Below are 15,757 nucleotides of genomic sequence, written 5' to 3' on the forward strand. Positions count from 1 at the left end.
CTTGTGCTATGCTTAGGATTGGGTCTTGTCCATCACATCATTCTCCTAATGATGTGATCACGTTATCAACGACATCCAATGTCCATGGTCAGGAAACCATAACCATCTATTGATCAACGAGCTAGTCAATTAGAGGCTTACTAGGGACATGTTGTGGTCTATGTATTCACACATGTATTACGGTTTCCAGTTAATACAATTATAGCATGAACAATAGACAATTATTATGAATAAGGAAATATAATAATAACCAATTTATTATTGCCTCTAGGGCATATTTCCAACACAGAAGATGGCGGCGACAGGCGGCGAGAGGGACAGAGCGGCGGCGACCCTGGGCCAGTAGCAGCCTCAGGAGGGCGTGCAGGCACGGCGGCAGACCGTAGCTGGAGCACCAGCGCGACCACGGGGAGCTCGGGGGAAAGCAGCGGGGCGCGGTATGCAGACACGGCGGCCTATTGCCATGGCGGATGAGCAGGCGGCGCCGGCGTCAAGGAGAAGGGCACAAGAAGAAGGAGGGGGTGAGCTCACCCACGTTGTCGAGGTTCGGGGCTGCGAGGCATGGGGACGCGGGTTGAGGAGGGGGGTTCAAGGAGGCGGTTCAGCGGGGTCCGGCAACGACGGAAGGTGGCAGCAATGTTGACGACGTCAAGCAGGCGTCGGCCAACGAGGGACAGGGGATGAGGCCGCGAGGGAGGAGCTGCGAGGAGGAGGCCGGGAGGGGCGACGCTTAGTGATCTTGCGACAGGGGGGAGGAGGGGAACGAGGGGTAGTGGGGGAATCGTGCGGAGAGAATGGAGTGAGCGCTAGGGTTCAGGCGATGGCCTAATAGGCCAGGGGGTGTGCGGGTGCGCCGGATGGGCCAGCCGACTAGATAGTCAGCTGGGTCGGGGCCTAGTGCTGGGGGAGACGGGCGGCTCTCTCTTTTTTTTCTTTTGTATTTTCTCCACCATATTGTATTTTAAAATAATACCAAATAAGTTTTGTTGACTCCAAAACTTGTCACATAAATACTAGACAATGTTTTGAGCTAGCACACAAGATTTCAAGTGGTTTGGAAATACATAAACATTTGTTAAATTTTAAAAGGTTATTTTAGTTGTTGTTGGACCACTTCAGATTTTACCAAGGATTAACTGGTGAGTCAATTGATGTTGGTTTCTACACGACAATTATTTAGTGAATATTTGCAACATCTCAAACATTTTTGTTTTCATGTTTGACAAATTTGAATTTTTGACTTTAACCTTGGATTTGAATTTGAATTGTGATTTGGATCAAGTGAGGATTAGCAACAGTAATGTGATGACATGGCACCATTAACAGGGGATTACTGTAGCTTAATTATCCGGGCATCACACTGCATTAGGCTCCATTGTTTTCTAGGTTGACCGAAGGGAAAGCTCATCCTTGCAACTATAATGTCAATGGGCATTAGTACAACATGGGCTACTATCTGGTTGACGATATCTATCCTTCATGGGATACCTTCGTCAAGACCATCTTTGAGTCAGTTAGTCAGAAAATAGTTCACTTTTCCCAATGACAAGGAGCTAGAAAGGATGTGGAGAGGGCCTTTCGAGTGCTTCAAGACCGTTTTGCAGTTGTTCTTGAAGCTCATAAACAATGGGATCTAGAGACCCTTGTGGGAGGTGATGACATGTTTGATCATGCACAACATAGTCATGGAGGATGAGGGGAAGATGTCGCCGGAGGTCTGGGATTTGAGAACATGAATGTTCCTATCCAACTTATGTATCATAATCCGTCCACGTTTGATGAGTTTTGTTTAAACACATCAACAAATTCGGCATCAAGCAACTCATGAGCAGTTCAACAAAGATCTTATTGAGCATCTATGGGCAGTTAAAGAGCACAACTAGACTACATATGAGAGTTAAATTCAAGTTTAAACTATTTATTTCAAAACTTAGTTGGATTGTAATATTTAAATTAGAACTAATGTTGCATTTAAATTGGAACTTTGATTAGTGAGTGGAGGGGTGTGCCCCTTCGGCCTAGGGGCCAGGGCTGGCTTGTCGCTTCCACGGTTGCGCAAACTATATGCTCCTAATAAGCATAGTCAGTGTTTTTGTTCCTGGGAGACTTAGTACTGACAATGTGTTGGTGGCCTATGGATGCTTTCATGCAATAAAGAAAAGGACCCATGGATCTAATGGGTATTGTGTTGTCAAACTAGATATGAACAAAGCATATGATCGTATTGAATGGAGGTTTCTGGAGAAGGTAATGCTTAAGATGGGTTTTAATGAGTAGTGAGTGAGGCTAATTATGGTGTGTTTCTTCTATCAGCTATAGAGTATGCTCCAATAATAGTGAAACTAGCGAGCTCACTCCCACAAGAGGATTGAGATAGGGGGCCCATTGTCCCCATACTTATTTTTATTATGCTTAGAAGGCTTCTCAAGCCTTTCGTCTAAGGAGCAGAGAATTGGTGGTTTGGAGGGTATACTAGTCTGCCCGGATGGCCCTTCTATTTCCCATCTTATGTTTGCAGACGATTCTCTGATTTTGATGAAAACCGATTCACATAATGCAAGCATTCTAGAAAAGGTACTGGATACTTATTACCTCAGTCATGGACAACAAGTGAGTAATGCTGAATCGAGTGCCTTTTTTAGTCCTAATACTAATGTTAGAACAGGAGAGAATGTATGCAGAGAAGTGAATATTGAAACAAAAGCAATGCCAAATACATACTTGGGTCTACCCACTATGGTTGGGGTGGACAAGAGTGATTGCTTTCAGCATATCATTGATAGAATCCATCGAAGACTGAAAGGTTGGAAAGATAAAACCCTCTCCATGCAAGGTAAATAGATTCGTATAAAGTCGGTAGCCCAAGCAATTCCCTCTTATGCTATGTTAGTGTTTAAGTTGCCAAAGGGAATTTGCAAGGCTATTACCAGTGAAATTTCGGGGTTTTGGTGGGGAGATAATGAAGAGCAAAAGAAGATGCATTGGTTCATGTGGTGGAAATTGTGTGTTCCAAAGAAGAAAGGGAGACTAGGATTTTGGGACCTTCACATTTTTTATCTTGCTATGTTAGCAAAACATTTGTTAGCGACTGATACAAAACCCAGACTCTTTGTGTGCACAAGTCCTGCGTGTTAAATACTATCCAGCTGGAAATATTTTTAAAGCTGGACCTAGGAAAGGGTCGTCTTACACTTGGCAGAGTATCATAGCGGGTATTCAAGCTCTTATCAGCGAGGGTGCATATGGAGGGTTGGCTCCGGATCTCAAATAAATATTTGGCAAGACCCATGGATTCCTACAAGCGCATCGTAGAGAGTTAATACTGTCCAAGATAGAAGAACTCATTGACCCCCACTTTGGTAATTGGGATGAAGATCTCATACGTGATGTATTCTCACCGGTGGATGTTCAAAGAATCTTACAAATCACATTGCATGCTCAAATGAATGAGGATTTCATTGCATGAAACTATACCCGTTCCGGAACGTTTTCGGTCCGGTATGCATTCTATAGAGCTAGACCATCAGTTTGGTTCCCGGTTAACAAGGCCAGATGGGCAGGGTAGTGAGCATATTAATCATATTTGGAAAGATATATTGAGGTTATAGGTGTCTGGGAAAGTGAAACACTTTACTTGGAAGGTGCTACATGGAGTCCTACCCTGCTATGGGGTTTTGCCAGCTCGACACATACCGTGTTCGCCTCAATGCTCATGTTGTTTGGTGGGTGCCGAAGACTTGTGCTCTTCAAATGTCATCGTGTGAACGAAGTGTGGTCTCAGTTGGGACTTCTAGATGCCATTCAAAGAACAACTGATGAGGACAGATTAGGCTCTATCACTATGGAGATTTTTATCAAAGCTTGATGATGTTTCAGATGGACTATATGTGGCTGAACTGGCTGTTGTGGTACCTTTAATGGCAATGACGACAACTTGTGAAAGGAATCGTGATTCAAAATCCTGAGAAAACGGCATTGTCTATTCACGTCCTAGCTCCAAAGCTCCCGGCTCGGAAGAAAGATCATATATGGCAAAAACCGTCTAATGGACTAGTCAAGGTTAATGTAGACGCATCATTCCATGTGAATACTTTATCTGGAGCTTGCGGTGTTGTCGTGCGTGATGAACAGGATGACTTTCTAGCACCAGTGACTTGGTTTCTTCCGCGGTTGGCAACGACTTTGCCAAAAATATCATTTAAACACTGTTTTCGGGGAAGCTAATCAGGTAGCAGATGAGCTAGCTAAGCATTCATCTTTGATTTCTCGGGATGATGTAATCCATGACTTTGTTTCACATTTACTTGTAAACGACATGACCAGCATATGAGAAATAAAGTACATTTGCTGTAAAAAGACTACGCTCCTAATAACTGCCTTTGGCTCTCTCAACCCGGTGGTGAGCTTGGTGGGCATCATCTCTAACAACGGGGCTGGTCGCAGCCGGCCAAAACAGCGTGACTAGCGTCAATGAGGGGCTTGTGGGGTTTCATTTCGTCTTCAAGGAACAAACACCAGATCCGACAAGTTGTTCATGGATTGTTGGCAGTATTTGGCCATCCTTATTGTTCTTCTCACGCAGCCCGGCGCACTGGGCCGGCTGATGTTCATCCATGGGTCATCACAGTCCCACCTCTCACCATTGGCTACTACGGAGTACTACTTATTTTAAGATATGGGCTTAACTTTCCGAGGATCGATGGATCTGAGTCATGCTCCTAATGTGGCATCAGAGGAATACTTGAGAGAGAAAAAAATACTACAAGCGGAAATCCAACTGGGTGCCTAGGCTCATCTCCCGCTCAAAAAAAAAATCAAAACAAATACTAGGGAAATTCAAAAAAAATAATCCAATTTGATGCGTGAGGTCCACTTCAAATTTCAACTCATTTGAACATCTGGCTCTCAACAAAAAAGACAAATCGGTTCAGAACAATGCGTGAACAGTAAACTTTTTTACGGACCCCAATTTTTCCAGTATTTGTTTTGATTTTTTTTCTAAGAGCAGATGCAGATGATCTAGTATTTGTTTTGATTTTTTTTTTCTAAGAGCAGATGCAGATGAGCCCGGGTCCACTACACTAGTACAAGCTTCAATCCTATGAATCAAACAACCAACATGAGAAAGGTGGACATCATCAGATGCCGACGGCCTAATGTTTGAGACAGTACAGTCATAGCCAATGTATGTTTGTTTGATAACCGGGTACGACGAAGGATTGAGGGTCCCGGCATCTACACTGGGTTGTGCCAAACTGTCTACAGCTCTACCCACACCCACAAACTTGTACAAGAACGGTGGGTCATGTTGACAGGGCCATGGTGAGTGATACAACGTAACCTAAGAGAAGGTAGAAAAGAGCGGCCATGCTGCGATCCCGATACGATATTCGAAACTAAACTGTTTACGCACCATCTAATCTGTCCAAACGCTGGCTTCATGAGTGAGTCCAGGCAGTCTACAATGCGGCTCGTCCTTGGCCCTTGGGCAGCTTCTTTGAACCAGCTGTGCGGCGGACAAATAAAAGGGGAAACGTTTCGTAAGCTGCAGCTCTTCGCTTGAACCAAGAAATAACATCCAAGTTCGACGCTTACCGTCGTCCACATCTTTTAGTTGGTAGTAGTGTGGCGCGATTTCCACCAGCCATTCGGGCTTCAGTTCCGTCACCTGCATGCATTCATTGGCCATGGCATTTCAGACGACAATCGATTATTTCTTTCACGGCTTGCTTAATTCTGGAGAGACTGTGCAAACCTGACGCATGTACTCTTTTGTCGTGAGAACTAGTTCATGGTATATTACCCAGCGAGGAAGTAGCTGCATATATATAAGGAAAATATAAACAATGTCAGAAACAAAACTTGGACAAGACTACTACTATGGATGATGGAATGTCCAGCATGTAAACGACAACTCAACTTGCCTGTGCTAATCCTGAACTAGGGTGGATAAAGACCGTCTGAGGGTTCTTGACAGTTCTATATGAACCATTCTTCTGCAACCGTGCAGAATGGTGGAAGAAACCTGCAACCCGCAAGTACCCACTTATCAGATTTATCCATCTCAGGCAACTTGCACAAATAAAGCAACTGGATCATCAGTATACGTACCGGATGTTATGGCCTTTTTAATAGCATCCAAGTCACTAGCATTTGAACAGACCTCAATCTCAACTCTCTCCATAAGTCCCTCCAGTTGATCTCGAATGTCTCTTGCTCTCTTCATGCTGCGGACCTGATTTATGCACCGACAGTTTTATCACATAAACTTTGCAGAAACAGTGATCAACAGATTACTGTAACTGCATATATAATACTCCCTCCTATACTCCCTCCTTTCACTATTATAAGATGTTTTGGATATTTCAATATGGACTACATACGGACTGAAATGAGTGGACAAACACACTAAAATGCATACATATACATCCGATTCAGAAAAAAGTTAGAAGATCTTATGATAGTGAACAGAGGGAGTACATAAGATGGCGTTTGGTTTACTGGCTATCCCTGGGTGGGATAGGGATAGCCAGATTTTTGAAGGATGACACTTGTTTGGTTTGTTGGCTGGAAAGAATGGGGATAGCCAAGATGTCAGGAATATTCCTCTATAAGTTGGTTGACGCGAGCCACGAAATTCTGGCGGATGACAACAACCACCCGCTCGCTCGCACGAGCCCGAAACGTTTTCTTCTTCGTTTATATCTCACCCCTCTCCTCACGAACAAACTCCCTACTCCTCTCACCCCACCCAGCGGCGGCGGAGCATTTGAGCACGGCAAGGCGTCGAGGTGTCGGACTCCAGCAGGGAATGGCGTGGTTGCTGGCGGGGAACATGCAACACCGGCAGGCAGTGGTAAAAAAGAGAGCGTCGGACTGTATGGCGTAGGCAGAAGGGAACAGGAACACCGGTGGTGGAGAACTAGGAAAGCTCCTGACAAGGCGGAGTGTAGTAGGCCGGCTGCGTGCATCGAGGCCCGCCATCGATCCCGCGCAGGCCTCCTGCACCTGGTCAAGAAACCTCTGCATCGTTTGCTGTTCACGCTCACCTGGCCGAGGTTGCAGGTGCTCAAAATTTGTTGCTATTTCTGCCGATGAAATTCAGGAAATATGCTTGTCACTGTGCATTTCTCCCAGGCCCCAATTCGTTTGATTCTGGGGTGTGTATGTACATTGCTCCCAGGCCACAATTCTTTTGATTCTGGGGCGTGTATGTAAGTCTGGAATATAGCTGTTGAATATGGACTGTTGCGTACTGATCTTTGTTTATTGATTTGGTTTATGAATCTAATCAGTAACAAAGGCATAACTACGTTTCAAGCATTGGCTATAAAAACGGCGTGTAATCTCACCATCTCAAAAAAAGATAACCACGACAATCTTATTCTTCCAACCAAACAAAAAAAGGCTATCCCTAGCCACATATTATCTTACCAACCAAGCAAACAAAAAGGATCGGATATCCCCATCCAGTTGGTTATGTATATCCCCAACCAACCCACCCTCGCCCTCAAACCAAACGCCACCTAAGTAAGCTAACCATGGTTGGCGCTGGTTGATTATTTTCAAACGACTCTAATTCAAAACCCAACATGAAATTTTGACGTCTCTATTTCTCTAGTGGAAATAAAAAGATACACCAGGCAAGTAGAAAAATAGAGTATTCATTAAGAATTTCATGTTCATTAACCCTCTATGCTTTGTGCCCTACGCTAGAAGCTAAAACAACACCGACTGGATGAAATAGCATATGTTAGTACTCCCTCCGTTCGGAATTACTTGTCTCGGAAATGGATGTATCTAGAACTAAATACGTCTAGATACATCCATTCTCGCGACAAGTAATTTCGAACAGAGGGAGTATCTTTTACAGTCCATTAAAAGCGTCATGATGCTCATGCACATCAATGTTCTATACAACATGTAATATTGTTTCTGCAATTCCAATGCAATTTCTTGCATTTCCTCTACATATGAGATTTATCATCAATACTTGAGGCTAACCTTTTCAAGTTAAACATGATTTTGCGGTATAAAAAATATAGGGGCAGTAAATAAGATTGGCATGGCCATTCTCATTCAGCCCTACAATAGATACTAAAAAAGCTATTGGCCAGAACAAGTGCTACACACACAATCAGTAACATAGGAAATTACAGAATCTAGAGGAACGCAATATCTTTAAAATAAGAAGAGTGATGCTAATATGATGTCCAGAGAATATAATATCTTACGCTGGATCACCAGAATGCATGTTACAAATTATAAAACAAGAACATACCTGGATATAATTTTCATAACACCATTGAGTCGAGAAGTCTGTTTCTCTCCATGAGTTATAGACCTGAAATTATCTTGAAGAAATTAGCCCTTTACAGCTCAAATCTAATAAACATTATGAATTCTGATAAATTACAAGGACAAGAAAGAATACATTGAGTAATGCTATGTGGTCCCCGACGTTCCCAGTGTGGAAGTTCAATCTTGCATTATCTGCATGAACCTGTTTGTCCTTCGGACGGTAGAATATAGAATTTCCGATCGACAACATTGATGCAATGGACATGACCTCATCAGAACACTTATATTTCTCTGAAGCTACTATCATCTTTGACAGCATAGGATCTAGTGGAAACTCTGCCATTCGTCTTCCAGTCTTGGTCAACTCTCCACGACTGTTGAGTGCACTGAGAGCAAAAAGTTGTTCCAGGGCCTTCAATAAGGCCTCTGAAGGAGGTGGGTCCATAAAATCAAAATTAACCAAATCATGAATGCCAAGACTCTTAAGTGTAAGAACAACATTTGCAAGGTTGGTTCTTTGTATCTCTGGAACAGTATTATCCTCAAGATCATGCATGTAGTTATAACTTGTGTACAGACGGAAACATTTTCCTGGTCCTGTCCGTCCAGATCTTCCTGCCCTCTGGTTTGCTGATGCCTTTGAGATAGGATTGATAAGCAGGGATTCCATCCCTGTACGAGGGTTGTATGACTTGATCTTGCAAAAACCTGGGTCAATAACATATTTTATACCATCAATGGTTAATGAAGTCTCTGCTATATTAGTGGCCAGGACCACTTTCCGAGAACCCTCGGGGGTTATCTCAAAGATCTTCGCTTGAAGTTCAGTAGGCAGATTTGCATAAATAGGGCATATATTTAGCTCCGGAATCTTTGTGCCTAAACCCCTTGTTTTGTGTTTCAGGATTTCATCAACTGTTTCAATTTCTTCCTGTCCTGTAAGGAACACTAGGATATCACCAGGGGGCTGAGTCACATGTATCTGTAAAATAGTGACAATGGCAGCATCAATGTAATCTGCTTCTGGAGCTTTTGTATAATGTACTTCAACAGGGTATCGCCTCCCAGGAATCTTGAAAATAGGAGCTGAATCAAAGTAGTCGCTAAATTTTTCTGCGTCAAGGGTTGCACTTGAAATGAGCAACTTCAGGTCTGGGCGAAACCTAGCAATGTCCTGCAGGCAGAGTATTACGTATATGAGGGATTGAGTGGGTTTCTACAAGTCTGATGAAGAGCATGCCAAAGTGATACAAGCCAGCTGACCTTCACCAGACCAAACAAGATATCAGTAGACAGCGTGCGCTCATGAGCCTCATCAACCATGACAACACTTATAACCAAAAATAAACAGATATAAGTGTGGTATGTTCAATAGAACAACTCAAGTACAGAAAATGATTTGCCAACGATTACCTATAGCCAGCCAAATCTGGTTCTCCAAGAAACTCCCTCAAAAGCATTCCATCAGTCATGTATTTAATCATTGTTTTCTCTGAGGTGCAATCCTCAAACCTTATGGAGTAACCAACCTGTAGGGTGGCACCAAACATGGTTATAATCATACAATTTCATGTAATGTGATGGAAGATCCATGCATAAACACATTCCAGAATTTGATATTATTATAGAATTATAGTTATGAACAGAACTAACCTCGTGTCCCAATTTAACACCCATCTCTTGAGAAACCCTTGCTGCAACGCTCATAGCTGCCACTCGACGAGGTTGTGTACAAGCAACCTGCAAATTTTTAAATTAACATGAATTTCGACAGAACCCATAAATTCATTGAACCACGTCATTAAGGCCAAACATAACCGCACTTCATAGAGCAATACCATTAGTACGTCCAAGAGAAACAATGTAGATTTTTTCATGATCCATTAGAACACAACTATTCCAATAAGCCATATATGCATTAACAGACAGTAATACTAATACTAATAGTAGAAGATCAATGCTGACGCATGTCATACCTTTCCTCTTGCTGTGTATCCAGCTTCATGAAGATATTGAGGTATTTGCGTCGTTTTACCAGAGCCGGTTTCTCCCACTATGACAATAACCTACAAGCAGCACATGCCCACAAAATCAACACAACAACAAGTGGACATAACTAGATCATGTCATCATATACAAATAGTTAAAAAAGAAGCGGGTATTCCTTTCATAAATGTAGTTCAAATTTGGGGAATTGTGAAAGGGCACTGAGCAAAACATGAATAGTTGTTTGCTGAATCCTAGCACATACGTGTTCCATACTGAATACTAACATCACAAACCTGATATTCATCAACAGCCTTGAGCAGTTCATCTCTGAATTTATAGATTGGAAGGGTTTTCCGCTCATCCTAGTTCAAAAAGGAAGCCAGTTAAAAGACAAAAATAACTTTGAGGGACTATAATTATGATTCCGCTATTATTAAGAGCACGGGTAGGTATATGTGTTTGTAAACAAATAAGTTCATAATCCGCTCACACACCTGGAGCTCCCTTTTAAGAATATCTTTTGCATCAATGGTCTCTTGGTCTGAATCATCTTCAAACTATAAAATGAGAGAGTTCAGTAAAAGAGTATCTTAAAGCAATCAAATTAGGAGAGTAAGTATTTAATTGATTGATTACCTGTGTTCCTTCTATGACCGATGATTTAACAAAATCAATTTGATCATCAAATACAAACCTATGAGGTTCAAAAAGTAATATGAGTACAAAACAACTGTTGAACAAAGGTGTGGTCAAGGTTATACAAAATTCAACTGTCCAACAAAGGTGCAATCAAAGGCTATAGAGGATTCGTCAGTGTAATGCAATCAGAAAAATCCAGTTATTATACCTTATTAAGTTTCAGTATTACGGCATGTTTGGACGAGGGGTACTTTTGTGTGAGCTTCAGTATTTAGTTCAAGTTTCTACTAACTACCGAAGCCCTCTAAAGAAATACATCCAATCCAAACACCCCCTTTACAGGGATCTTTTTATACGAAACAAAATTTCTGGCCAGACCATCCTCAGCAAGGGACATTCAGTTGACTGCTAATTAATTACATGGCTTGTCAGAACTCTAACTAGAAAGATGGACTCTTAGAAACAGCAGAGGAGTAAACTTTGCTGATGAACAATTCATAAAAATAATAATAATAACCTACAGGTATTCATTACAACAGAGCAGAAAAGTAAACTTTGCTGATGAACAATTCATAAGAAGAACACAGAACTTACTGGTATTCATTAGAAGACCGCTTCCTGTCTTTCGATCCAAATTCCAGTTTAGACTTTCCTGAAACAGGTCAATCAACTGTTAAATATACAACAAAGAGCAGAAATATGGTATCATAAAGACAGTCACAATACCGATTTCCAGTGGATAATCCAAGTAAATGACATTACCTATTTGATGTTCTTCCCATGCTTCCTGTTCAGCAAAAGGATTCATTTTATCTTTGCCCTCAGGATCTCTGCTTGTCCAGCAAATTCAAAAATCAATATATTTAAACAAGTTCGGAGGAAGTTACATAGTCGCATACTGTCAAACAGAAGGACACATAGATACATACTTGTATCGCTGCATTGCTACCGAGAATCTCTTTTCTTGATTAACACCTTCACCCATGTCATAAGCTTCAGGCATTTTGTACTGAAAATCACATGATTGACGAACTGAAGACATTGGCATCAAGAGATCACAGTGGTATCGTTACTCTGCAATATTCTCAAGGGGGGAAACATACCTCAGCAACATCATCTGCACTCTCAACATGCTCCTTAACAAGATCATAAATCTTCTTCTTGTATCTGCACATTTTATGCCCGGGTTTATTGGAAATGCACCGCATAAAAGCCTATGTGTACATGCATCTAGCTAAAAGAGAAAATCTGTAGCATAATTATATCTACATATCCTCGCTCCTCGGTACAAAGTTATCAGTAGAGAAGCACTTTATGGGACTCAGTTACAATCAGCACCTGAAGTCATTTTCTTCTGCTGGGGTCAGTTTCACGTCCTGAAAAATGTATTCATGATCGAGAATTTCGTCCCTGCAGTTACCCCAAAACAGTAGCAAGTTAAATGTATGGACCAACTCAACATATAGACAACATCATGAACATCAATGCACTTGTATAGAAGTTCTCTTGTACTGACCGAATCTCATCAATTTTTTTATCCCTTCGCTTTTGCAAGTACGCTTGCCTTGAAAAATTTCTGCACATTAGTATTGAAAGGAAAGTTAATAGTCCAGAACTCCTGACAGATCTTTCCAATAAAACAGCTTGATTTTTCCTACATTCAACAAGACAACTCAAAGTAACAAACTACTTAATGCAAGCAAAAGCCTTATCTTGACTACGCAACAGAAAAAGTTGGGCAGTTACAAACAACCTTTCCCAACAGTGTATAACCATCCAAAATAAGCAGCACCGTTGTCATTTGCATATATTAGCACCAAAATGTTACATGTAAATGCAATTCAATTTTCAAGGAAAAGCACGGTACACCTTCTATGTACACCACCAATGTATTCCAATTTTCTTTCTACAAGTAACAGAAGAGTTGTGCCAAACTTCACCTATACATCACAAGGGTATTTATTCAAATTCTACTCTACTTCTCTAGTCATAATCGAAAACATTACTTTAGTCAAGAATAAAAACTGTTTCCATATGCAACTTCTTCAAATGTTCAGATGTGAGTACAGAATTTAGCACAAACCTACAGTACAACAACAGAATACCAACAGTCCAGGGTGCTCAGTTTGACAAGCCAGCAACAAGCTCACCCAAAGCTGAAGCTATTAGCCTCTTGAATAATAATGGTTGCTTTCTTGCTATATATACATGATGACTGAATATGGTTGTTTTCTTGCTACTCTACTACTCTATATATACATCATGGTTGCTTTCTTGCTACTTTGTTTTCCTCAGTTTTCCTCTTGAACAATGACTTAATATGGTACTATTTAAAGTGGCCGGGTTTTTCACCAGTATCTTGGGTAAATGGTTTTTCATCAGTATCATTGGGCAAATAAAACTAATTTCTTACATACATCAACATTAGTAAAAGAAATTTATAATGAAAAAATACAACAACCAACTGCAACAGGAATAACCTCAGATCTGAAGTGTCATTCTTATCCAGTGCTTGTGATCTTCTGGTAAGCTCCTCTGTCAACAATCTCCAACGAATAAATTACAGTGATCATATTGAACCAAATTAGTAGAGTATACATGTTCGGGTAGGTATACCTTGTTCTTCCTTAGATAACTGCCGCTCCATCAACTGTAGAAGGAAAATATTCAATAACATCAGCTCAAATAACTAACAAGATTTAAAAACATAGTACAATTGGAAGACATGATTTGCTGGAGTTTAGAAACATGCTCTGTGCTAGATTTATAAAGTAGGTAGGTGATGCAAGGAAATACAACCAAAGAAGCACTAATCCACGTATACTGGCATGCAGATCAACTCACAGAACTACACTTCTTAGGTATCAACATATCCAAAAAAACATACTTCTTAGGTATCAACATATCCAAAAAAACATACTTCTTAGGACGTGAGTCATGGCTCACCGATCAATGACACAATTCCTTTGTAAGTTGTAACCACTCCTAAAGATAAAATCGGCAACAACTTTCACTAGTGTACCAGCGGGCCAGAATTTTAAGTTCATAGAAGTGTGGTTTTCTGAATCTATAATATGGAGAGGTGTGATTTTATGAAAGTGTGAAAGTACTCCTTCAAAATGCAGTTACTTGACTGATAGTTTGAGAAGAAAATTCGTAGTTTCGAGGAAGTAACTCTACGATGTAACTAACATGTCAATACAATCAGGTCTTCTCTCGTAGTGAATATATATAACAAGCCACAAATCATCTAAGATTCCTTTAGAACGAAATAACTGGTTTATAAAACAAAAGGTGACATCGAACACCCAAAAGGACAAGCCATTCACCAACTATATTTTTGTTCAGCACCATGGTTTTTGAGTCGCGACTCATGCGAGTCGCTCTGGGGCAGTGACTCGGAAGAAGTCGAGCCTGCGTTGTGACTAGTCGCGACTCAGAGTCGCAAGTCGACACTAAGCTGAGTCGACCATATTTTTGCGACTCATAGACTAGTCGTCGACTAGTCGCGACTAGTCGAGCGACTCAAAATCCATGTTCAGCACTCCACTTCATATGACAACCAGCAGAATACTTCAAAACCAACCAGAAACCTAATAAAACTTGATAGATGATTTAGTTGTTAAGAGAAAAAGAGGTTCCACCCATTGGCAATAAATTAAGTCATAGCAAGCATAGAAAAGAAAGGAATATCAGCTTGCAAGACAATCACCTTTCGAGTGTGTACTGCATCTCTTTCCCTCATGTTCTTCTCTAGCTGAGCCCTTTCCTGCTGATCTCTTAAAATTTCTTGTTCTTCCTACAAGGCATCACATACTATAATGGATTCAAAAGCACATTTTAATTGACCATTCCATACCTATGCATTTTTATGTACACAACAAAATCAGATTCCTAGAAAGAAGGGCATACGTCCAGAGTGTCGTCGCCGTCTTCATCATCCACCTCTTCTGTTCTCCTTCGGACACTCCTCTCAGAAACATGTGCTGTTGTTTCCTGCACCACAACATTATCAGGTTGAGCCACTCACGGCATGTGAAAGCGACACGACAAATGGGTGGCTACCACAGCGTCTCACATCATCATCCTTCCCATCATCTTGGTCTTGAGCCTTCCTCCTAAAATGCTTCCTGCTCTTGGAGGACGCGCTCGCCGAGCTCGCCGTGTGGTTGTCAACCTCGTCATCGTCCTCATCGGCCAACAACTTGTAAGTGCTTTGCTTCTTCACAAGCTTTGCTGCCTCCCTTTCCTGCTTCTGGTAATTCTGCGACAAGAAAGGGAAAGCATATATAGCATTAAAATCATCAAAGACAAAGCCGTGGCGCTGTTGTTAACCCAATGGGATTTGCTCTGACAGAGGAGGTGGACTCAAAACTTACACTGACGCCCCTGCCCTTGCGGGGGACCTTGGCGTAGATGTCGGCGGCGAAGCTGCTCGTCTCGGCGGACGAGGAGAAGCCGTACTCCACGAGCTTCCCCACGAGATCGCCGGCGGAGGAGGAGTCCTTGGCTGAGCACACGCGCACACAGGCCCAGATTAGAAGTAGGATCAGAGAAGACGAAACTGACGGAACCTGAAATCGGCTGTACCTAGGCCGATGACGTAGTGCACGAGGACGCTCGTCGAGAAGCCCTGGATGGACATGAGCTTGTCGGAGACCCAGTCCCTGAGCTGCTTGTCGCTCGCCATCGCGGGCGGATTCCAATTCCGATACCCGAAACCAGGGACGGGGTTGAGGGAGCCGGGGCGGAGGGGGAACGGCGACGCGCGCGAGAGGCGGGGGGAGGCGGAGGCGTTGAGGTGGGGGGCGTAGGGAGTGAGGGTGGG

The 15,757-nt window shown here is 42.1% G+C and overlaps 1 protein-coding gene across 2 annotated transcripts; it reads right to left on the reverse strand.

Annotated features, from left to right (window-relative positions):
* Positions 1-5,085: 5,085 nt before the first annotated feature.
* On the reverse strand, positions 5,086-15,738 carry LOC119292240 (pre-mRNA-splicing factor ATP-dependent RNA helicase DEAH1-like). Of its 2 annotated transcripts, XM_037571073.1 has the most exons (27): positions 15,520-15,738; positions 15,309-15,439; positions 15,008-15,193; positions 14,842-14,925; positions 14,642-14,728; positions 13,546-13,579; positions 13,410-13,464; positions 12,446-12,505; positions 12,268-12,339; positions 12,033-12,096; positions 11,859-11,938; positions 11,692-11,759; positions 11,524-11,581; positions 10,927-10,984; positions 10,785-10,847; positions 10,584-10,652; positions 10,278-10,367; positions 9,955-10,041; positions 9,715-9,830; positions 9,565-9,631; positions 8,435-9,475; positions 8,282-8,344; positions 6,112-6,235; positions 5,925-6,025; positions 5,756-5,818; positions 5,596-5,668; positions 5,086-5,506 (listed from the first exon to the last, which is right to left on the reverse strand). In XM_037571073.1, the coding sequence occupies exons 1-27, from the start codon at positions 15,617-15,619 to the stop codon at positions 5,460-5,462; spliced, it is 3,141 nt and encodes a 1,046-aa protein (XP_037426970.1). In that variant the 5' UTR covers positions 15,620-15,738; the 3' UTR covers positions 5,086-5,459. The 2 variants fall into 2 exon arrangements, with proteins under 2 accessions (XP_037426970.1, XP_037426971.1); XM_037571074.1 differs by lacking the exons at positions 15,008-15,193; positions 15,309-15,439; positions 15,520-15,738 and having other exon boundaries at positions 14,642-14,745.
* Positions 15,739-15,757: the final 19 nt, after the last annotated feature.

The sequence above is a fragment of the Triticum dicoccoides genome, chromosome 4B (genome assembly GCF_002162155.2).
Source record: "Triticum dicoccoides isolate Atlit2015 ecotype Zavitan chromosome 4B, WEW_v2.0, whole genome shotgun sequence".
Taxonomy (NCBI): domain Eukaryota; kingdom Viridiplantae; phylum Streptophyta; class Magnoliopsida; order Poales; family Poaceae; genus Triticum; species Triticum dicoccoides.